At 33.3% G+C, this 24,354-nt stretch overlaps 3 protein-coding genes across 4 annotated transcripts; 1 reads left to right on the top strand and 2 right to left on the bottom strand.

Moving 5' to 3' along the window:
• Window positions 1-898: 898 nt before the first annotated feature.
• Window positions 899-9,712, top strand: LOC130630576 (cystinosin-like). Its single transcript, XM_057444119.1, has 11 exons — window positions 899-1,094; window positions 3,223-3,298; window positions 3,440-3,515; window positions 3,702-3,814; window positions 4,072-4,186; window positions 4,627-4,652; window positions 4,921-5,020; window positions 5,827-5,946; window positions 6,375-6,545; window positions 7,620-7,737; window positions 8,021-9,712. The coding sequence occupies exons 1-11, from the start codon at window positions 1,046-1,048 to the stop codon at window positions 8,188-8,190; spliced, it is 1,134 nt and encodes a 377-aa protein (XP_057300102.1). The 5' UTR covers window positions 899-1,045; the 3' UTR covers window positions 8,191-9,712.
• Window positions 9,514-24,354, bottom strand: LOC130630572 (reticulocyte-binding protein 2-like). Of its 2 annotated transcripts, none has more exons than XM_057444114.1 (12): window positions 24,221-24,354; window positions 16,824-17,364; window positions 15,720-16,551; window positions 15,007-15,371; window positions 14,536-14,680; window positions 13,067-13,586; window positions 12,481-12,538; window positions 11,971-12,106; window positions 11,379-11,437; window positions 10,524-11,078; window positions 9,885-10,092; window positions 9,514-9,711 (listed from the first exon to the last, which is right to left on the bottom strand). In XM_057444114.1, the coding sequence occupies exons 2-12, from the start codon at window positions 17,357-17,359 to the stop codon at window positions 9,610-9,612; spliced, it is 3,516 nt and encodes a 1,171-aa protein (XP_057300097.1). In that variant the 5' UTR covers window positions 17,360-17,364; window positions 24,221-24,354; the 3' UTR covers window positions 9,514-9,609. The 2 variants fall into 2 exon arrangements, with proteins under 2 accessions (XP_057300097.1, XP_057300098.1); XM_057444115.1 differs by having other exon boundaries at window positions 15,025-15,371.
• Window positions 20,451-22,374, bottom strand: LOC130630094 (uncharacterized). Its single transcript, XM_057443491.1, has 4 exons — window positions 22,356-22,374; window positions 22,091-22,299; window positions 20,754-21,682; window positions 20,451-20,709 (listed from the first exon to the last, which is right to left on the bottom strand). The coding sequence occupies exons 1-4, from the start codon at window positions 22,372-22,374 to the stop codon at window positions 20,451-20,453; spliced, it is 1,416 nt and encodes a 471-aa protein (XP_057299474.1).

Raw genomic sequence — 24,354 nt, 5'->3', positions numbered from 1 at the left:
ACCCTTGATGGAACTTGAAAGTAGCCAAAATGTAATTCCAAAGATGACGTCGTCATTGTTGTTTTTTGTTCCCGAAGACGACATTAAATTTATTTTTAAAGTTTACCTCTCGCGAAAAAACAAGTTAATTTCATATGAAAGAGTTTGAAAAGTTGTCTAGGAAATTGTACATATTTTTTGAAAATTCTTCATTTGTTCTTAAGAAATTGGACTTAGAAGTTTCACTAGTTATGCATGACATCATGAACTAGCTAGAGGGTGTTGTATTTAACAGTTTGGCGTTTTGAACATGAACGTTTGGAATTTAAGAACAGCAATTACATGTTTCAGAGCTAATTCATGACGTCATAATTTCGCATAAGTAGCGCAACTTTGAAGACAAGTATCTCGAGAACTAATGAACGTTAAAAGATACCAGGATCCACTGAGCAGTTAGCCAGGAGACCTAGCGTAATTTTTTATTTTAATATCCTCGAAGAAAGTTTAATTAACTAGGCGATATAGACACAAGTAATAAAAAATTCCTGCTTATCTTTCTTAAGCTTTTAATACTTCCGGTAATTTATCGGTTTTTCTCGCCTATACCATAAAAGGCTCGTTATCATTTGACTGTATTTTCCGCTCTAGCACAACAGGTTTACCAATTTATAGCGGAAAAAACAGCCCTAACTCCAAATCAGCTTTGTGCCAGAGCTTAATTTCGCTTTTTTTAATCTTGTTTTTGACCAATCTCGTCCTAAAGACGCCGTCCGAAATTGTCAAAAAGAGAAAAAGAATCCGGAGGAAGAGCTTGGTTGTTGGCCGGCCGCTCCGTAATAATCTGGGGATAGGGATGCGAGTGCTCTAGTACCAGGGGCGAAGGTGAAAATCACCAGGGTTTTCTTGTCGGTTTTGCGCTCCATATACCCAAACAACAATAATAACAAAGTCTTTTCACGTGAGCAAAGCGTGATTCAATAAATCAGTATTTTCTTTTTTTGGCTTCCTAGCCAGGCTGTAACTTGGCCTTGGCAATGGTAACTGGTTCTAACAAGTTGAACTTAAGATGAAGAGAGTGTTACTACTGTTAGCTGCGATCTCTGCAGTAAATGGAAGTGAGTAACACGATTGTCTAGCTTCTTATTTTATGAACTTTTTTACAGCAGAATGACACCAACGAGTTGGGAAGAATTCTGTCACTGGAGAGACATTCAGTTCAGAACTGCCTTTTAGTCAGGGCAACACGAAAAGATTTGCATATTTTTTTTTAAATCTCAAAACTCCTAACTCAGGAGTTTTGGTTTAAATTTAAACGAGTCGATCTAATCAAAAGACTTGTTTAAATTTTTTCGATAAGAATGTAAGGTGCTATTTTGTCGTCATACTTACAATTTATTTTTTTGTCAGATTTTATTACAGCTATTTATAAAATAAATGATATAAAAAAACAGCCTTCCAATACCACTGCTCGACATTAAAAGAATAAGTTATACACATGAAAAAAAAAATGTTTAAAAAAATGTTGTTTCAAGTTGATTGGTTTCTTTGTCCTTATGTTTTTTGGTTTGACCATCAAAGTTTGATATTTCTTACTGATGTGAACATGGTCTATTTCCTCGATTTCCTGGTGGTTTACGGTCTGTCACTTTAATTGTTTTGCAATGCGGCCATAGTATATTTAACGCTCCTCAGCCGTCCTACACATCTGCCAAAGCAGAACTGTTGCAGGCAATGTCATCGCAAAAATAGGTAAAAAACTGCCATTTTCCAAAAATTTACGAAAAGGATTGTAGCAAACTAATCTCTGTTGTGATATTCAAAACAACATAGAACAACATTGTTAATAATGTTGTAGTGTTATGTTTGAAAAGATAGCATTTGTGTTGTAAATTGTTGCCAATGTTTAAACTTTGTACATACTAATAAATTAAAATTTATATGAAATTCATATTTTAGAAGCAAAAAGTTTTTAATGGCTTTATTGGGTTGGACTACTGTGGTCTGTTGTTTACATTTTCTACCCACAGGAATGAGTGTGCATGCCTATTGTTTTTTTTTTATGACCTTGTTTAGATGTATTTGATTTGACATTTAGAAAAAGCAAAATTTGTAAAACTTATATTTTTTAGGACTTTGTTTTTTTAAATAGCAAAAAAATCGTCTCAGAGTGGTTTTCAAGATATACCATAAGGGAAGTTTTGCTAACTATGGGAAATTATATCATCATAAGTTTGATTCTGTAAATCAATTGCCGACATTCCAACCTGGGAATAAATAAAACACTTGAAAAAATGTTCCTTGAGCAGGCCCCATAATGATCTGTTTCTTGTGATTGATATAAAATTTTTTTTTTGAATGTACACACACACAAACTAAATATTTACTTAAACTAAATGTGTGAACAAATACACATTCATTTAATTGGGAGAAAATATCCTAATTAAGGTTGATCGTGTATCAGCCCCTTTGTAGTGAAATGTGGTGAAATTTGATATATAAAATCTTATATAATAACATGAATTGTCTGTCACGGACATAGTGGATGTGTTCATTTTACTTTGAGGTCACCAAAATTTTCTTTGAAGTCACCCTAAAAAGTATGTCTTATTTGTTAACTGCCTATTTGTTATGACACGACATCAAAGTATTTAGACTGACGTCAAAACCTTTTTTTAATATAGCAAAGTCATTGCATTGCACTGTATGTTTAAAGTCTCATATCTTGGAAACAGCTGAACATAACTGATGTAATCTTCCTCGTGGGTAACTAGGGGCCACCAAGGACCAAAGTAAGGGTATATTCCTGAAAGCTGGGTCATTTCACCCATTTTGAAACAGACGGATTGATGACGTCATCAAAATACCATTAAACCCCAATATCTCTTCAACCTTTCGTAAAAGTACATGATCCTATACATTTTCTTGATCAGCCTCTAAAGCTTAACAATAGAGCTGGCAGCTGAACAAATTTTTTTTAAGAAAATTGTATAATAGCATAATTTTTATACCCTTATATCTCCTTAATTGTTGGTTGAAAGTGCACGATCATATGCATTATCTTGGTCAGCCTTTCAAGCTCAACACATTTCTGTAGGGAAGGGGCATTGTTTGCGTCATTAAAATTCAAATGACAGATTTTTTTATTTTTATTGTTCTTCAGGCTAAGTGGATTTTCCACTTGCCTTAACGACTAGTACTAATTATAATACACAAAGATCTTGCTAATTCCTTTATTTTTTATAGAAGTTGATCTTATCATAACAGACTGTAAAACAGTTGCATTAGAGTTTCATGTTACCATATTTACAATTCGTTTAAGGTAGGTATATACGCAGCCGAAAAATTTGTTAGGATACAAAACATAATTAGAAATAAGTTTACATTATATACTTATTCTTTTATGTAGAAGCTAGAAGTTAGTTTTTATGTACTGGTAAATCCATTGTTGTTCTTTTTGTAGTGCACCCATCTCTGAAGAAGTCTATGTAACACTGGTTAGTTCTGATTCTAACATAGCTTATCCCCTTACTGAAAAGGTAATCATGTTTAGAATGCTAAAAACAGTGTACTTTTCGAACTATACTTGTTTTATAACCAACTTACCTTTTTTGGTTCAGCTTTTTTGAATTGCCAGTATTTTTTTTTACTTTATATATATATACTGTCTTGTCTTGGCTGATGTTGGCTAACAGGAAAAAAGTAATTTACCAATGTTATTTTAGATTTTGTTTACCCCTCAAGATGACACAAAACCAAGAGTTGTTTATGTGTATGGAAACAATGTTGGTGATACATATATAGATGTCAAATTTAATTCATCAGAGTTGATTTTAAAGTATGAGTGTTTTTTGACATGTTCTCATTTAATATGTAACTCATTTTTCCCAATTTATGTTTGTGATTAATGAAATTAAAAGTGAAAATTGTTAATAGTATTTATCAGTTTATTAATAAGACATAAATCTTAAAAATTCCAACAATTTCAATTCAAATAGATTGTATATGTTAACAAGACTTTTTTTACTAATAATTTTTGCAACAGGGATAAAAGTGATGTTTGTTGTATCCGAAATTGCATCATATTTTTTTCAGCAAGAAGCATGATCGAGTGCATATATTAGTTGTTCACTCTTTCACTTTGAACTCAGTGATCAGTGTAATTGGATGGATATATTTCCTTGCATGGTCAGTGGCTTGTTACCCACAGGTAAACAGTTAACTTTGTTACAGTGACTCCATCTACAAGAAATTGTAAAACAGATTGTAAACAGATTTTGTTAAGTTAAGATGAGAAAAACACTGTAGATGACTACTAAACAAGGAGGTGTTGAAGGTGGAACAGAATGGCATACTTTCTTGCCTATTCTTTTTTCTTGCTTCTGACTAAATAAAGCAGTTAAAAAAAAATATTACCACTTATCTGTTCAGTCATTATCATTGAAGAATATAGATATTATCATTGTCATGGACAAGTGAGCTCATGACATGATAATATTTATATTATTCAATGATAAATGAAGCATACCATACAGGACAGTTTCATCTGCTTTGTGTGTTTACCCAGGGTTTTATTTGTTGCTGTACGAGATTGAAGATAACATGTGAAATTGAAGCAGGTACTAACACTATAACAAGTCTCAATTTTAGGTTATAATGAATTACAAACGAAAAAGGTAATTGAACTATTTTTTACTTTTTTGAATGTTGGGTGTATACTTTGTGGCTAAGAATTCAACCCAAGCAGTCTGTATCTCAATCTACTCAAAAGCTATTTGTCTGGTTTGAATCCAGATAAGATTTAAGAAGGTGTATTCAGCTCCAATATTATATTTTGTCAAGTTCACTTTACAAAATGTTTTAGCGAATATGAAAGGTTAACTTCTGGTTATCATTGGTCATTACATTGCGTTATTAATCATTGACTGTGTTTTCTTATTTCAGTGTTGTCGGATTAAGTTTCGATTTGCTGTGTTATAATATTACTGGTTATCTTGCTTATTCTGTTTTCAATGTTGGTCTGTTTCGGGTGACATCAATACAGGTACAACATATAGTTTTTTTGATTAATGCCACCAAAGTTGCAATATAGCTACTTGGTGTCTGATAACCTCTTCTGGTGATTACTTTCTAAAATATTTTTTCCAAAATTATTTTTGGTGTCTGTTAAAAGGTTTCAAAATGAAAAGCTCTTGCAGTAAAAGTTTCCAATTTTTGACCCAAATTTGAGGTAAAAAAAGAAATTTGTAATTGGGAAAATAAATATTTGGTTATATTTCTACATCTTATATAAAAAAATTAGCTAGGTGGCTATAATATATAAAAACAAAACTAAAAAGATGTAATAATAAGCTGGACGGAAATGTTCAAGTCATGTACTCATAAAAATATAAGGCGGTTGCAAGGGAAGGAGAAAAATTTATATAAAAAAAGAAGAATCCGTATCACCTGTCTGTTTTGTTGTTTTACTGTGTCGAAAATAAAATATTTCACTGTAATTGTTAAAATTCGCCAAATTGAGATTTAAAGACGAATCTAAATCCAGTTATCTGAAATCATAAAAACTAATTTTGTGTTATTTCAAAGATGCCAGCCAATTTTTATCAACTCATCGTTTTGTAATGTCGCGCCCTCTTTTAAACCCTTTACACTCTTTTTATGCTGGGCTGCGTGAATTCAACCCTGGGTGTGGAAATTCTTAATAAATTCTTTTCTTAAATTCTATCAGGTTATTAAAAGTATTAAAATTTTTTTTGAAGGTAACAGCAACACATCTTTAAATGGGATTATGTAGATGCTGATAGAAAGTAGATATAATAAAAGATTACATTCATTTGTGTTTCACTTTAGGATGAATATTTTGCCAAATATGGCGGTTCTGTTATTCCCGTGCAACCGAATGATGTCTTCTTTGCTCTCCATTCTCTTCTGTTTACTATCATTACCATATCTCAATGTTTTATTTACGATGTAAGGTATTTCAATTTTTATTGTATATTATATTATATTTTTGTTGTTGTTGTTGTTGTGTTCCATTTTATAAAGACCATGGTTTTTTGTACATCAAATATTTCGTGCGCAAAATTAGGTGTCACCTTAGTTAAAGAAAAATAGCCGTGCAATATTCAGCCTTCATTTTGTTTAAAAATTGATTAGGGTATTAACTGATAGTTGACAAAGTAGTTAAAAAAGACACACATTAAAATATCTTTAAAAAAATTAAGTTACATTTTGTTCAAGGTTATGGTTTTTAATAAAAAGAAAGTTATACAGTATTTTCTACCTTATGGTATACGCCCTTGGGTGTAACCTCCTCCATAAATAAATTTTGTTCATATTTTCAACCTTGTTTTATGCGCTCTCGATATATTTTTCATATCTCTCGTCTTGCATTTTAGCGTGGAACACAAAGAATTTCCATCATTTGTATCATCTTAATGATAATAGCCTGGTTATTTGCAGCGTGTTCATTGGTTCCTGCTATTTTATCCAAAATCACGTGGTTAACTTATTTAAATTTTTTCTCATACATCAAACTTGGTGTCACGCTTATCAAATATGTACCACAGGTAATTTTTGCACAACACTTCATGTCTACTTATTGTTTGGGTAGACTTAAGATATACGTTTGTCTTTCAACAATTTGATTTTAAGCGTTTTCCTTTAAATAAATGCCGCCCTCCAAATATACCGTCCTGTGAAAAACGCCATTAAATTGTTGGCGGATATTTTCATAAATCATGCTGCATGTTTTTTTATTAAAGCACAAAAAGTTGACTAATTTATTTTTAGCTTGCGCACAACCGCCGCCCCTATAAGGCGCACCTGACATTACAATTTTTTATGAACCGCGCAGTGTGTACAGTATACTCTCCAATTAGTGGAACAACATCGTTGTATGACTTAAGTTTGGAAAATTAAGCCGATTTTTGTATCACAAAGGAAAAGTAACAAATTATAATATAATACAGCGAAACCTCTCTATAACGGACACCATCGGAACCTCAAAAAAGTGTCCGCTATAAAGAGGTGTCCACTACATAGAGGTTCTTCCCAAAATTAGCCGAACTTCTTTAAAGCCCATCCCGGAGCTATTAGGGCGTATTGAAATCGACCGAAAGGTGTATCAAGAGACTGGTTTTGGGAGAAGAAAGACAATATATTAAAGTTATGCTACTTTTCTTTAAAACTAAAACAAGCTCAAGACTTACATGAGATATTTTCTTTGCAAAGACAATTTAATATCTATATGGTGGTTGGTCATGCGTCTAAAAATATATCTAAAGTCGTGTTTATATTTCTTCCCTTATTGCTCTATGGATATTATAATGACTGCGAAACGCGTTAACCGCGGAAGTATAGGGCCTGGAAATCCCTGCAAATTTTCGTTTTTATGGCCCTGAGAAAGCCATAAACTGGCTGAAGGATAACATATAAAAATTAAAGAATAGAACATTGTCTTAAGTAAATATAAACAAATTCTTTACAAAAATTTGTTTTGGATGACCCATTCTTAAGTCTGTCCGCTGTAGAGATGTCAGTTCCAGGGGGTAATGTCAATCGGGACCTTGAAATGATGTCCGTTATATAGAGGTGTCCGCCGAATTTTGAAATAACCTCCCCCACACATGCTTCTTTTTTAGGCGTATATGAATTTTCGACGTAAATCAACTGTAGGATGGAGTATTGGTAGTGTGTTGTCAGATATCACTGGTGGTTCGTTTAGTCTTATTCAAATGTTTCTTCTAGCATACAATAACAGTACGTATATGTTATGTAGATGCCTTTTTCAATTACGAAAAATAGAATTTAAAACAAGCGATAAAAAAGGAGTCGTAAACATTGATTAGATCCTGCTAGAACAACAGTTTTGAATTTATAACGAGTTCCTTCCATGGACACAAACGCTTAATGGATAGGTGGTTCATTTCAAACTCTGTTTTTTGATTAGTTGTATTTCTACCAAATAATTATAAATCTTAGTAGCTACTTTGCTGGAACATATTTGTCCATTTAGAATAATGTTGTGATAATCCTTTTCTAGATGAATGGAACTCAATATTTGGAGATTTTACGAAATTTGGTCTTGGTTTTTTCTCCATTCTTTTCGATATTTTGTTTATCGTTCAACATTATGTTTTATATCGTAAAAATACAGAATATGAATCTATCGTTGAAGAACAAACTGATCCATCTGTTAATGCTGTAGCATGATTTATCACGATCAACTCATTCCAAGAACAGAATCATCAAACCCGAAGCATGTTCTTAAAGTTTTCCAGTAATTTTTTTTATATCCGCCGGCGAAGGCGGAATCTTTAATATCGCGTGGGAAGATAGAGAGAGAGATAGATAGATAGATAGATAAATAAAGACAGCCCAGAGCATGGACGCCTAAAACTTATCCAGGCTAAAGCTTAAATCCTCGTTTTGACAGATTTTTTTCTGAGAACGAGGCTAAAATGAGTTTTAGGCCAATAAGAATCCTAACAGAGCAACAAATTGTTTTATTATCCAATGAACAATACTTTATTTTAAAGTTTATAATCGAAAGTTAAAGCTCGTGCAGTGTAGCATTATGAAGATCGTCTTATAATGCGCCATCTTTGATGTTATATAATTACGTCATTTCCTTCTGTACTACAATTTTGTAAGCACGTAGACTAAAGCTATATTCAGCAGAACTAATTAATTATCAATGAATTTTAATTTAAAGAGGAATTGTTGAGGCTGGATATTTTTTGTGAAAGATAATGTATTATAGCTATAACATCGTGACATGTATGTCACGATTTTATATCTTTTTTCAGATTATATCTAATGGCGGAAATCTTTAAGCCGCAGGGCTTCTTGTTTTATTTTTGTTTCAATAATTTTGCAGCAATTTTACTAGAAAATAAACGTAAAACCGTAAATTCCTGCTACAGTAAAGTAACAGGAAGCAAATTCTTGATTTTTATTTTTAAACTAAATCAAGTCTGTGGAGTCAAGGAGGTTTGATAAATTATTTTTTTCACGTAGTGTTGATTAATTTGCATTTGCAAAATGGTTTTTATTTTACAAATATTATTTTTAGTCATTTTGATAATTATTTATTAGTGTGTAGATAAATATTACGTAGATATATTTTAAGTGTAAAATATCACATTTTATAAAACTTATTTTTATTTTCAAAGTCAATTCTTATTTCGAGGGATTTAACGGTTCACCACTGAAAGATAAAAATGTGAGGATGAATCGTCCCGCAATAATTAATTTTCGCGATTTCGCAGAAATTTTAAATTGTTTTAGATTTGGCGAGAATTTAATCTCGGGAATGGATAGTGTCAATAAATTTCGCGAATGGACACTGTCTATATCATTATTTAGCGTGTCTAATGTTTTTATTCTAAACTTTTTTTTAAGGATTACTAAATTTCTAACCAAGGTTAAACTTTCAACTATTCAATAAATAGATAGACGTTTCGCCACAGTCATATTTATCAGAGCCAATGGCAAATAAAGTATTTTTCGATAAGTGCAAAAATTTGCGGCATATATTTCTTTGGGAATATCTATTCCATTAGGATAATTTAGAAAAAATTAAAAACAATCAAAATAGAATATATTTATTTACAAAGACGGAAGTTATTTTTATTCGTTTAGTATTTTATCGACTTCATTCCAATCGATAGTATCGAGTGTGGTTGGACTTGCTTCACTATTCTCGTCTAACAACGCAAACTCCACCTCCGCCTGAAACAAAATGTATAGTATAGTGGAACACGAATCTCTGTTAGCGATTAAGTTTCATAATGCTTTCTACAGACAGATGAGGGAACATATGTTATCGCACGCCTCATTAAGCAAACCTATTCAAGGCAGACAGGCATAGGACTTCAGTTTACTCTAAAACAGAACAAACATACCAACAAATTCGAGGTTTCTGATTTTCCACCAAATAATCCCTCATCGACGTGAAGACCATATTTTTGTAGAATGTTTTTCACTTCAGTGTTATCAACACTAGACTGGAGAGACGCACTAGACTGGTTGGCGTTCAACCCAATGTGAATATCGATGGAATTCGCATCGTATCGTTTTGGTCTCGTATCCAGAGCAGACTTGTATGAAAATCTACAAAAAATATAAAAATATTTTCCATGATGAAATATTCTATTAAATGAATCAGGGATGGCGGAAAGGGTGTTATAAAGTTTTCATGATTGCGTGTTTCAGTTAAATGACGTACCACTTGTGTGACATCATTCTTAATTGTCTTCACATATTCTAATATGTTGTTTTTAACTTCATTATACGCAGAAGTAAACAGTTTGAATTTTTAAATGAGTTAAATTCATTTCTCATTTTAATAATATTGAGGTTAGAAAAATGTGGGGGTTGAGTGAAAGGTGAAAAATTAACAATCGGGGCTCCATTATTCGTTACTCCAGAGTACATTAAACTGTATTGTCACAGTCAACACCTTTTTTTTTTGTTTTGCTATCTTTATGTCATCAAAAAGTGAAATAAGACCCCGGGAATAAAGTTCTCGCCCATATACTTACTTTGAAAGGCTACTATTTCGTGCTTCGTTAACATTAAGACTATTTTGGGTTCTTCTACCGTCATTAGTGACGTAATCGATATAATCCGGAGAATCGTATTGCTTTACGGTTTGCCGAAGTCGTTTTGTTAGTTTATCTTGATATCTGTCGTATGTAACCTTGGTAACAAACTCATGTGCTTCCACCGACATCCGGCTACTTCGGCCAGCGGTACTTCGACAATCCATACTTTGATTAGGAAATACAACGTCAGCAAAATTTGAACCGACAGATTCCTTGCGGCGTTCTTTAGTCTTACTTTTTAACTTACGTCGTGACGTCTCCTGACGTAATTTCGTCGTATTTAATACGTCAGAAATGAGTGCAGTTCTTCTAATGCGACTTGCACGCGTTTCACGGACTGGTATTGAGGTTGTCGAGTTTTTATAACGCTCATTTTTAAATTTTCGACGGAACGGTGACTTTGTTTTCATTTTTTTCTTTTTCGACATCACCTCATCAACAAGCTTTTGCGCCATACGTACACGCTCTTCGTTGTTTTCCTCCAACATGGCTCTAAAAATAAATAAATTCACAGGATGATGAGGTGAATTATTGCTTGAAGCTCTTGTAGTGTTGGGGTCCAGGATTTTATTTTTCATAAAATATATTTACTTGCGTCATCGAATTTTAAAAGAAAAACATTGACGATATGACGTGTAAGCATTTCCACTCACGCCAAGAATAAATTTCAACTACACGAAGACGTTCAAATATAAGATGGCTAAGACAGTTTAAAAAGCCTAACAAGTCCTGGGGACGAGGTTGGCAGCATATAAACACCATTCTATCAGCAATCTTCACATAAAGAAATACCTTTTTAAGTCATCTTGTATGGTCGTGTTTTGATCAATTTCTCGTTTTGTAACTTGACGCTATGGTGGAAAAAAATAAAAAAATAAGTCGACTGCTCAATGACAGAAACTATGTTGTTCTATTATCTCTTGAACCCGTTAATATTTCATCTGTAAAGGAAGAAACACCCAAAGATTTCCCGGAACTGGAAAAGGTAAGAATAGAAACATAAAATTTACCTCCCTGCACACTGATCTTAATGATGTCTGCGATACAATTCATGTCATAAATGGTTTAAATGTTTACCGGAGACATTAGAAACGACCGGTGTTAAATTGAGACCGGCGCGAAATGGATGAGTTATTTTTAGAGCTTAAACAGAAGTTTGGATCATGTCAGCAAAACAAACTTTGTACCCACCATAACAGTAACGACAAGTTGTCTGAAGTTGAGGTTTGGAAACGAATTTAACAAAATAATTCCTTCCGATTTTCTCAATTTTCATTTTATTACAATTTTTCAAAATTTCCAAAGTTTGTAAATTGTTTTCCTCAAATACTATTAGGGTAAGTCTCCTTTGTGGAAAAGTTCCTGGCATTAAAGTGATGCTTACCTTTGACAGAAATGGTCTATGTTCTGCACCTCGCCTTTCATCAACCATTTGTTTGTAAGTTTGTGATCTTTCTTTATGTTTGTTCTTCATCCAAGCAAGAAGCTTTGTACGTTTTTCATCTACTTTGCTTTCATTCCTTAAAATACACAAACAGTGCAAAGTTGTACAATAAATAGTATTTCGATACTGAGATTGTCAACTTTAGTGTTTTTCTTGGTACGGGAACAATGAACATCTGAACTTAAATCATCAGAATATATCTACTTTTCTATCTTTCTGAGTTAAAATGGTATGCAAAGAAGCGGTGAATTCTTCTGTTTGCTTATTACAAGTATGAGTTATTTGTGATATCAACTACCGTAGAGTATATTACAGTCAGTGTTTTTATTAAAATAGCGCATCATGGTGTTGTGGAATTGGCGCAGAAATCCTCGAGGTGTAATGCCGGGTCTCTATTGCTAGTGCTATAGAAAGACCTAACAACGATGTTAAATGTAATAAAAAACTCACTCTTTATCATCGGTATCTTTGAGAATTCTTTTTCGTATCTCTTTCTTCATTGCTTCCTCTAAAACACCAATGCACCCAAATAAAGGATATCACGGAAAACAGGAATCTTAATTCATTTCAAAAAAACATTAATAAAACAATTGATAGTATGAGCATTCGTCAATGAAACAAACTCTTTAGAATAGTTTTACAAACACGTACACGTGTTGTTAGAACAAGTTCACCTCTCCTACGTTTTGACTGAAAACTGCCTGCTGATAAAAACAGAGAGAATTCTGAAGCTTTCTATATCAGCCATTTTCTTTCGAATTTGTTTTTTGTTTGTCTCCATTTACTGAATCATATCATTTTTTTGTTTCACTCATTATTTTTTCCTCATAAAACCTCTCAACGTTTTTATGTTCGCATTGCAGACCGAACTTTAATATTTCAGTAAAATTCCATCGACACGTTTGAATATTTGAAATGCTTCTTAAATTTGCGTATATGAGGCGCTCTGGCACTGGAGAACTCACTGAAGGTGAAATAATATAATGTTTATAAATTACAGGAGCAAACTAGATAGTCAACAGAAACATAATCCAACCTTTTTCTTTTCTTTGTTTCATTTCTTCTTCATTTTCTATTTCTTCTTTTTCATTTTCATTTAATAAATCTGCTGAAAAGCGGACAGAACTAGTATTCCGTAGTTCACTGTATGCACTTCTTGGAGAAAAAATATCACTTCTAGGTGAAAACGCTGAATTTAATCGAGACTGCACCTCATAACGAGGAGCCATTTCATCATTATCACCATCCTTCTTATCTGGCATTGATTCAAACTCAACACTACTTTGAAAGTCAGGTTTTCCTATGACGTTATCGAACTTCAACTCATCATTTTCTTGTTTCAGGTTGACATCATTCGGATTCACATTCAAGTCCAAGCATGGGCGTGCTTGTTGATCGTTCTCAGTAGAGTGGGCATCTTCTCTCTCTTTATCTCTTGCATTTATTTTGACGTCAAATTGATCACCTTGTAGAAGTTCTTCACTCCCTTCAGCCGAGATGTTTTTTTGATCGTCTGGCGCGAAACCATCTTGTAACGTCATAATTGTGTTGAAGAGCTTAAAATATATATTTAAAGAACTGCTATGCAATCCGTGAGTTGCTTTAAAAATGACACAAAAACATTTTTTTCTAATTTGACATGGCTTAGGTAAATTTGACCTCGTGAAGTACTGTGCAGTGACAGCTTTGCCACAACAAAAACGTTCTTAATTCTCTCTTAGTCTTGTTGTGCCCCGTTTGCAAACATAGGTTAATACATTAAAACCAAAAGCTTTGACTTTCCAAAAAATATTAGTTTTATCTGAAAACAAGAAGTCCCGCGGCTGGAAGATTCCTGCAGCCACCAACCCCGTGTTTTGAACTGTATCATTAGGTAATATCTCAAAAAGTAAAAACTAACTGGATGTCTTTGAAACTGATTTAAAAGATTCTAGAAATTTCATGATATGTTGTCCTCGTCGTGAGTAAGCCAAATTCCACAAATTATTTTAAAAGAATCATGATCACTAATCGGAAAATTCATCATTTTTTTTTTAGTACAAATTTATCTACACTTTCCACTAAAACAGAATTTCTTAAAATGTTTCCGAAATATAAGACATAAACGAACTAAACACAGTTTGGTTGGCTGCTGAACTTTTACCTAAAAGGGAAATTTATTTTGAGGAGGGAATCAAATTCCGCGAAATTCAAGATTTTCTATGTTGATTTCTGGTACTTGATGGATGATACGAAAACAAATAGTTTATATATACAAATATAAAAATGAACAAAAAATCATCATTCAATTTCTTTTTTATCATTTTTTATGAAAACTTTAAAATCGCAAAAATTAATTCTGCAAAACTCAGCAATTTTGCGAATGTCAAACGTAAAATTAAATTTCGCAAAAATTATTATAGCTTGTCTATGCCGGTTAAAAACATTATGTTTGGTTCTGTTGGCAAAAATTTTATTGAAAAAGCTAGAACATCTTATAACTTGATAATAAAACAATCAACTTACAAATTTTGACTGCTTTAACTCCAACTCTAAATTTTCATGCAAATCTTCCAATGCTTTCAAACCATATGAAAATTCATCCATATTATTTTGTAAAGTTGAATTTAGATGTCGGTCCTTCTGTTGTGAATGTCGGTCGTTTCCCTTGCTACAATCAACATAATACATGACACAGTTATTAAAGCACTCACAGAAATAGTTCATTTACCTGAAATTCGATTTTTATCATGCGTAAAAGTGGGTTTAAAATTACCTTTGCTCATAATCATGAAATCATAAGATTTAACCCTTCGTTATTTCCCATTCTAATATTCAAATTTCATGGTATACATTACTTTTTTTATCAATATTCGATACCAGCGAAATATTCCCCCTTGCTTACTACAAGGATTAGTTCTCGCAGAAAATGATTTATTTATATTCGAAAATTATTGTTCACGAAAAACAATTCCTTTATTTTTCAATTAACAATACCTTATAAAAAATACATACTGTTCTATCGAATTCTGTTTTAGTTTTGTTGATTGGGAAGCACCAGTTGAAAGCAATGATTTTGTTGATACCGGCACAGTTTTAGAAGTAGTGACAACTTCATCTTGAATTGTTTTGCTATTAGAAGGCAAATCCTTCCCGATATTATTCTTGAATTCATTTTTAAAATCCACTGTAAAATCTGTATCAATTTCATTGTTGTTTTTATATGGTTCTTCATAATCTTTAGCAGATGTTTGATTTTGGTCTAAGTCCATTACATCAATGAAATTCTTTTTGCCATCTTGTGTATCATCAGTAAACTGAAGCTGGGAATAAATATCAGGTGTAAGTGATGGATATGATTCCTGAATGTTTAAAAAAGAAGAAGAATTAAAATCACACAGCTGATAAATAAAAACCAGGATGAAACAGAGAAACAACAACTTAGAAAAACATACATAGAAGATACAAGATAAAAGTGTATCTTAAAACAGCTACAAGGTTCTGTTATCTTTGCATGTAAAACATTGTTTGGCTTTTTTAAAGAAAGTACAATACATACGATGAAGTGGTACAACAAATTTTAAAAGCCAAAAGAAAATTAAAAAAATAACAGGGAATGCAACAATAACAACAAAAACACCACTACTAACAACAACAGCAAGAACAAACAAACAAACAACATTTAATTAAACAAATGAAGGTAATCTTACCTCTTTAAATCTAACATTTTGTTGTTGTACAGAACTATCAGTCTTCCCCTTATCATTCTTTATTTCATCAGTTTGAACTGATGCATGACTAATCGTTTGACAGCTTTTTTCTTCCAATGACTGCAGATGATCAAGTTTTTGTAGGACTTCATTTCGAACGCGATCACAAAATTCTTTTGTTTTATCACTCACATGATCTCTCTGCTCAGTAAAAAATGTTTGGGTACGTGGAATGTCAATCATATCACTTATTTCAGTTTGTATTTCTTGTGTGACCAAGTTGTTTTCCTTCTGTGTTTTTTCTGTTTGAGTTTCTCTTGTTTCACGACGAACGTCTTTAATAATATTCTCCCAACTTAACGGGTCATCCTTTTTATTATTTGGGTCTAAAAACCTGGGCACTTTTGGTTTGTATAAATCTCTTGGAGGTTCAGGTAAACTAGAGAAAGTCTGTTGTGTTGTACTTGTAATTTTACTTGTCTCTTTAACAGATTTTTTATTTGTATATGGGGGTAAAAAAGTTAAACCTAAATTAGGGAGTTCTAAAATATTGTTTCTTTCTTTACTATGCTTTCTGAGTGGTTCAACGTCACTGTCACTATCACTAGTAAGTGGAATGTTGTCAATAATATCAAATATTTTTAGTCTTCTGCGCTTCTTTTTTCTTTTTTTCTTTTGCAGCAACAATTCAGTTATAACATCATAAAGCTCATCGTCACGGCTTCTTCTTCTTTTTCCTTTATATTCACTATCACTGTCTTGTGAGTCATCTACATGCTGTTGTTTATGCTCATTTTTTCTACGGGCATCTTTAAGTATGACTGGTGGATCACTGTAATATAACAAAAATAAACACGCCTGTTAGAAACCAAAAATCATATCTGCTACCTCAAAACAAAAAAGGTGTGTGCAAAAATTGATACAAATGAAAAATCAAGGTCAAATTTAAATTTTTAGGGAAAATATACCCTATTTATACAACAATGTCCCATTATGTTTAAAAAAATTATTTCAATAATTAAATTAAAAAATTAACATAAAAATATTTTTTTTTTGACTACATTCAACATGTAAAATGTTAGAAAGTAAAACATATATATATACCTGAAATTTGGTAAATCTGGAGTTTTGATTAATCTCGGTTGTTCTATTGTGCTAATTAATTTGGTTGGCTGTTGTGGCGTATGAAGCCTTATATCAACAAGAATGGGTTCAGAAGGTGGCATCTTTTTTGGTGATTGCAAAACAGTTCTTTTTGGGGAATCAAGTAGCACGGGTTCATGCAACACAGATGGTAATTTTACTAACGTGGGATTTTTAGGTGCTAAAAAAGTGTCTGTGTAGGATGGCTTTGTACGAAGATTATTATCTTTGTTGTGGAGATTCAGGACAGATCTTAGGTCAATGAGTTTAGGTGGCATTATTTTTTCATGTACATTTTGAATCACTAAGTTTCTTTGTTTTAAAGGCAAGTGTATCAGTTGCGATTGTTTTGCTGCCTGAGCTTTACTATTTAATAACGGGACTTTTATCAGTTGTGGTACATATTGATTTTCCTTTTTTTTCAGAAAAGGTAGTCGAAGCAAAACAGGTTCTCTATTTTCTTTTGTAACTTTCCCTTCTGCAACTTCTACATCCATATTACCTAAAAACAAGAGAACATAATTGATACAAGGACTTGGAAATAACTTTGAATTAAATTCAAGATAACAAAACATTTCAAGTGAAAGTATTAAAATGCAAACAAACATATTGAAATTTAATGGATCCAAATGTATATATAAACAAAATTCTTTATGTGCAGGTATATAAAGAATTCTATGTGCAAAAAGACACATTCAGTGAATAACAGCAATGCTTTTTTAGAATGGCAAGCTTTACAGCAATTACTTTCAGTAGTAAAAATCACTCAGTATTCAACATCTATTAGTGATATTGGTAGGCTAATAAAATAAGTTTTATTACCACAAAAATCAACTTCCCTCCATGCGATTATTAACTAGAATAGTCACATTTTACTAGGGTTGACGTGAAACCAAATTGGGCCTATTTACCCAATTTGGGACTGATTGGTTATGGCATCATAAAAACACTTTTAAACATGTCTGAACAATTTCTTAATTTACACGATCCTATAAATTTTCTTGCTCTAGTGTTTAATTTATTTGGCAATTTGTGTAGAGCTCTACACAAAATGGTAAATAAATTTTTAAAAATAATATATTTTTAGATTTGATAGGTCAATTACTCCTTTAGCTAAAGTAAGAAGTCTTGGTTCAAATATAAAATTCTTCGTAAAGATCTAAAACATTTAGCCATTACTAGAAGAAATAAATACATATATACTTTTTTAAAGGTATATATGTATCTCCATATACTAACTTTAGCTACAATCCTGGACATAATAAATTGGAATAAAGAGCAGAATTTCAAAGATGACAACCACAAGCAATTGCGAAAGCCATTTCTACATAAGTAACATGCACTGCAAACTTGTCAAAGTCCACGTGTCAATATTTACAGTGAACTCTGACAAGTTTACAGTGAACCTTTCTGTGGAGCAGTTTGTTCTATAATGCTGACATTGCAAAACTGCTGCTAGCACATTTTTGATGTTGGTTACTCGGCCTACACTCATGCTAAAGTAGATATCTTCTGCAGCTGGTAGGCTGCAAAACACTGCCCAAGTGATGCTGTTTGCCTATTTCCGGAAAAAGCTTAAAAACGAGAATTCCCCAATATTATTTCCTGGGTTGTCTGAGAAAGTAGTTTTTCACATTTTTCTCCAATTTTTAATATTTTTCACAAAGGATCACTCAAATTTGGGCAAAATACATTCTTCCAGACAATCCTGGACAAAATATATTGAAAAAAGGGAGGTAATTTTAAAGATAACAACTATAAGGAATTGAGAGTACTATTTCTATTTGAGTAACACATACTGCGAACTTGTCAATGTCCACAGCAAAATATGGATCTTAGGGGCTGTTTATATGAGAGGCGGGACGGGACGATTGCCGGGACGGGACGTTTGCCGGGATCCCGCTCTCATTAATAATTATACTTAAAATCACTTTGCGTTTATATGGAAAATTTTTGTCCCGGGACAACTTCGTCTCGTCCCGGCTGAGCGGGATCCCGCTTGAGCTAAGCGGGATCCCGGCTTAGGCGGGACGTTTTTTTCCATATAAACACACCGTCCCGGGACAAACGAGGTAATATTTGCACTATCAGCATATTTCCATAGAAAGAAAAAAAAAACATGGCTGCTAAACGTGCACTTGTTAAGAAGCCAACAGATGTTCCAACCAAGAAAAAGTGTTTTAGATTCAATGATGAAATGGTTTTTAACCTCATTAACTGTCTATTAGATTATAAAGCAAAGTGTGAGTTTGAGAACATTGATTTTGATGCAGACAAACCAATGCAATACAAAGTCATTCGAACTGAGTTGGCAAAATTATATCAAAATGAAGAAGAAGTGTTTGGGCCAGTGGAGGATACCTCCACTGAGCTCTCCCAAGAAAATGTTAGGGAAATGAAAAAAATGATAGCAAGAGGCTACCAAAGAGTGTTAGAAAAAATAAAAGATTTACATCAGGGATTTTCTAAAGCAGTAATTAGTGGCACGCGTAGTGGCTGTGGCAGATTAGTGTATGAACACTATGACAGTTTGAAGCTCCTTTGGAGTGGAAGTGCAAACACAGAGCCCCCACCCAATGGCATTGATAGTGCTGATGTGAATCAAACAAAATCAAGTAATGAAATGTTATCTGAACATGATGATCCAACTGCAAATATTAATAGTGTTGACAGTGGTGAATATGAAGATCCAGCAGATGACGATAATTTGAGCTTCTCATCAAGTGATCAGTCAGTCTCGAAAAATTCATGCATTGTTTCTTCCACCCCAAAAACTATATCAGCAGTACCAAAACTTATTGATAATAAAAGAAAACAACTTGAGAGAAAGTTGTCATCTGCTCAGCGTGATACCTTACTGTTGAGAGAAGCAAAAGAAGAAAGATCTGATTGTAAAGAGCTCCAAGAGATGATTAAAAATTCTAATGAGTCCTTTACAGCTGCACTTAATAATATAAGCCAGGCTATGTTGCAAATTAGTGAAACTATGTCACACTCCATGCAGCTGATGGCACAATCATTCAGCCAGCAAGCAGGTCCAAGCTCACAAAATTATGAAAGCTATGGTAGACGTCACCATTTTCAGCATATAAATCCAAATTGTAATGTTGTCTCAAGCATCGTAACCCAAAACAACAACATATGTCCCAACGATCCCAGTGGCGGTGGTTATTATCAATCATTAATGAGGGAATGATACGAAAAAAAAAAACATGTGTATATAGTTCAGAGAGTGTTTCAGGAACAATTACATTGATGCAAGTTTATGTTCACAGACAAACCTAAAAGTTATATTATGTTGATTGCCTAAACATTTATGTTATGTTAGTTGCCCAACAAACTATATGCCCAAAACGTTCTAATCCATAGATTTTTAACAAAAATTAACATCAAACAAAAATATTTTCACTGTGAGTTACATTGAGCATAATAGGCTTTCAAATCTTTAGCAGTATCAGAAGAAACTTTTTATTGAATTTAATGTGCGAATGTTTGAATTTAGCCTTTATCATTTCCTTTTACAGAACATGCAATACTTTATAAATCTTTACATTTTTTGTATATATTGTATATATATATATATAATTGTTAGTATGGAAGACTGTCCTGTATAAAATTTGTTATTACTTTCCGTACAACATCACCCTCTGCAAGATTTCCTAAATACACAGAGTAATCTAATTGTTGTGTCTCTGCTTTATGCTTTTCTATTTCAATTTTCACCAAATCAGGGTCAACAACACATTTGTTAAGTTCACATATATTGTGCAGCACAAAACATGCATAGATTGCCACAGGAACAAAATCTATTTTTAAATCAACTTTCTTTGCTAAAAACCCCATCTGGCTTTTAAGCGTCCAAAAGCACACTCGACTGGGTTTCTTGCTGACCGGAGCATGTTGTTAAATAACACTTGAGCATTTGTTGAACAACTATGGTACTCTTTCATACAGTACGGTGTCAAGGGGTATGCAGGGTCACCAATCAAATAGTTTGGAACTTTGGCTCGGCCTGGCAGGATGTCCTTATAAGTAATGGGTATTTCCTCATCTTTTAGTTTAGCAGCAATATTTAAGTTGGCAAACACCTTCGCGTCATGTACACTGCCTGGCCACCTACAATCAACATCCATGAAATGGCCACGGAAATCGCATACTGCCTGAACGTTAAGAGAAAAATACATTTTGTAAGAAAAATAATCTTGTGAATGTTCACTAGGTCGTAAAATTTGTACGTGGGTGCCATCTATGCAGCCAAAAGCTTGCGTCATTCCAAATTTGGCCTCAAATTCTCCTACTTTTTCAAGCATCTCTTCTTTTGTTTTTGGCAGGGCTATGTATTTTGGTCCAAGCTTGTAAGTTATGCAGTTACAAACATCTCTTATGACTTTTGACACCGTAGATATGTGCAGGCCAAAAGTGTTTGCTGTCATTGACAAAGATCCTGTGTCTTTCAAGTAGTACAACGTTACTGCAACTTTTTTTTCTGCAGACAAGGCTCGATAATTTGGAGATGTGTTGTCAGGAGTAATCCATATGCGTATTTGATCTACTAAATCAGTAAACATAGCCTTTGTCATTCTGAAGTTCTTTTTCCAATCCTCCTCAGGAAGAACATCAAAAAACATGTTCAACCACCACTGTTCAACTTGTCCTTGTGTGAACCATGTTGAACGAGGAATTCGGTTTTTCCTTTGCTCTTTCAATGCTTTCTGTTTTTTTATCCAACAGTTTCTTTTGCTTCCACTCAAAAGTGATGCAGTTAAAAGAGTTCTATAGTGAGTGTATTGAAGTGCTAAAATCATTAACAATGTATTGAGCTGCAACAACAATGTTGATGATGTTAAAAAAATCTGTTTATTCGCTTGCAATTTTGTTTTGTTTTCGTTTTGACGCGCCATTATACTAAAAATTTAAATTTGGCGCTTGTGTTGTGAAATCGTCCAGCCGCACTTTTTTCCATATAAAGGCGGGATAAAATCATCCCGGCAAACGTCCCGTCCCGGCAATCGTCCCGTCCCGCCTCTCATATAAACAGCCCCTTAGGTTATTTGATTAGATCCAAAATCTTATAGTGGCCTTATTTGTGTAATTCCACCATATTTTGGGACTTTCCGAACTGTGGAGAAGTTTGTTTTATAATGCAGACATGAGGGAAAGTGCAGCTAGAGTATTTTATTAAGATGGTTAGTACTCAACCTACACCCATGCGAAAGTAGGACTTTCACCAGAGCACTTCCTAAGTGATGCTGTTCTGCCCAGATTGCAAACACGACAGCCGGACTATCGGTAGTAACCGGATTATGAATGCTGATATAATAGCTGGCCCGCCAGGCTGCAATTGGCTTTTTCTTCGAACTTTTGTGAATGAAAAATTGATGGATTATTGTTACAGAATGATGAATTTCGTGCTTTTCCTTCTCTGCAGGATAAAACACTATTGAAAAATAGGCATAGCATAAAAAATCTCAACGTAATTATAAATGTACTCACAAGAGTCTTGTGAGTACATTGAGTTGTCTTGTGAGTACATGAGTTTCTTTTACTTTTCTGTCAATGTGAGTCATGTGGACGAAGTATTAGGGAGGCCGATTTAAAACAAAATTGATTTGTAACAATCACCAAGATTAAAAGGATTATTATACTTCAGGTGAAATAAACTATTACTTTAATACCACTTCTCCTCATTCTCAGAGATTCTTGCCTTTCCTCAAATGAGAGTGTATTACAAAGTAAAAAATAAGCTTTGAGGAAAAGTTACGCAAAATTGCGAGTGTGTCAGTTTGGAAAATCTATTGTTTTTTCGTCTTAAAAGCTAAAACATGGCCTAGCCAGTGTTGCGTAAAAAGTGTAAGCAAAATTCTTATACACATTTTAGGTGACTTATAACAGATTTTCTGCCATTTATCGTTTGAATTTTTAAATAGCGGGAATAAGATTGATACATGCGCAAACAAAATACCGAGTGTGAAACAGCCATGAATGATTCAAACATGTCTGTTAAGAAGATGATAAAAATATGATTATGTTAAAAGTTATAGGTGGTGTTATTAATATTAACATCAGTAAAAGTGTATCCATAATTGGTATCGTTATTGTAGGTGGTATTGATAATACGGTATCGGTAATTGGTATTGATACAATGTATTGGTAATGGGAATGGGGTTGTAATGGTAATATCGGTAAAATGGACAAAAGGTATCGATACTAATCTAGAAAGTATCAGTAAATTATACAGTTATCAATACTTTGTATCAGTAATTTTATGAGTAGTATCAATTCGGCAATTCGGTTTGACGTCATAACAAATTTTAGGAGGCGAAAAGTTTCCGTATTTTAGGTGAGTGCAGAGCTAGACACATTTTGGAGTTTTTAGAAAAATGTTAGGAAGTTTGAAAACAGATAATTTTTTGGAGCAAAATCTAGATAGCTAAGCATCATTTCCAGACAGATTTTTACTGTGGTTACCTTTCGTTAGCTAATAATTCTACCATTTTCACATTTTTTAGCATTCTTCTCCCCTACGAACTAGGTTTGTTTTCACCCTGCGAATTTTTAAAAATGGCGGATGTAGCCTAAATGTGATTCGTCAATTAAGCAAAATGGCAATCATCACTACGGCAACAAAGCTGAACCAATTCGCCGAATACAGTATTATTACCGATATTATAGGTTGTTAGCGTTTTCCCTAAAACCGTCACATATTGAGAACCCTAGAAAGAGTAAACTTTATTTTGTTACATTCTTCGTTCAGTTTAATTTTTCAGGAAAAAAACAAAGTTGAAAATTACTGTTGTCTTTAAATTGTACAAAATTAGGAAAAATTTATAAGTGCCCAGCATTTTTTAGGCGTCCCCCTTGATTAAGCACTTGTTCGGATCATTACAGTAAGTGCCATATAATATTTTTTAATTGTCGCAGTCCTGATTATGTATGTTCTGCCCTGTTTATAATAGGGACAAGCTGCTATACATAACCTGGGCAGCGTTTATAATCCGGGCAGAACAATGTTGTTTGCTGATTTCAGGAAAGAGCAAAAAAATGGAAAATTTCCCAAACATTATTTTTCCAGGGTTATAGCTAGCTAGCTACACTCCAATGTAGATGTCAATATCAATGCATCAAGACGTATATGACAGGTGGGAAAAAGTCTTTTTTTCTGTAGGGGTCACATTTATTATTTAGTTAGCTATACATAATGATCACTTTCAAGTTGCTGTTTGTTAGAGTATGACCGTTGAGAAATTGCAGGAAAAAATTATCACGTTTCTTTATTGTGGCCGAATTCGAAAGACTAGTTTAATACTAGAATAAGACATAACTGCTTGTCCTAAAACAATTTTATTCAGCCGGCTTACCCTTGTTGTTGTCAATTGTTGTTGTTGGTGATTTTCCCTGTTCTTGCGTTTGTTTTTGTTTACATTTATGCTACCATTTTAAATAGAAGATCGAACCATCGCAGTGCTTATTTATGAATAGACGAGGTTGTTTT

Source organism: Hydractinia symbiolongicarpus, chromosome 2 (genome assembly GCF_029227915.1).
Source record: "Hydractinia symbiolongicarpus strain clone_291-10 chromosome 2, HSymV2.1, whole genome shotgun sequence".
NCBI classification, from domain to species: domain Eukaryota; kingdom Metazoa; phylum Cnidaria; class Hydrozoa; order Anthoathecata; family Hydractiniidae; genus Hydractinia; species Hydractinia symbiolongicarpus.
The sequence above is the reverse complement of the archived record's forward strand: the minus strand, read 5'-3'. Positions and strand labels throughout refer to the sequence as shown.

Coding starts and splice junctions, on each gene's coding strand:
- LOC130630576 (XM_057444119.1), top strand. CDS start 1,046: ATGAAGAGAGTGTTACTACTGTTAGCTGCGATCTCTGCAGTAAATGGA. Junction 3,815..4,071: donor TCATCAGAGTTGATTTTAAA/GTATGAGTGTTT, acceptor TATTTTTTTCAG/CAAGAAGCATGATCGAGTGC. Junction 6,546..7,619: donor TTATCAAATATGTACCACAG/GTAATTTTTGCA, acceptor CTTCTTTTTTAG/GCGTATATGAATTTTCGACG.
- LOC130630572 (XM_057444114.1), bottom strand. CDS start 17,359: ATGGATGTAGAAGTTGCAGAAGGGAAAGTTACAAAAGAAAATAGAGAA. Junction 15,372..15,719: donor AAAATGTTAGATTTAAAGAG/GTAAGATTACCT, acceptor TTAAACATTCAG/GAATCATATCCATCACTTAC. Junction 12,539..13,066: donor GAAACAAAGAAAAGAAAAAG/GTTGGATTATGT, acceptor TTGGTGTTTTAG/AGGAAGCAATGAAGAAAGAG.
- LOC130630094 (XM_057443491.1), bottom strand. Junction 21,683..22,090: donor ATCACTTAGGAAGTGCTCTG/GTGAAAGTCCTA, acceptor TTGTTGTTGCAG/CTCAATACATTGTTAATGAT. Junction 20,710..20,753: donor TTATTTAACAACATGCTCCG/GTCAGCAAGAAA, acceptor GACGCTTAAAAG/CCAGATGGGGTTTTTAGCAA.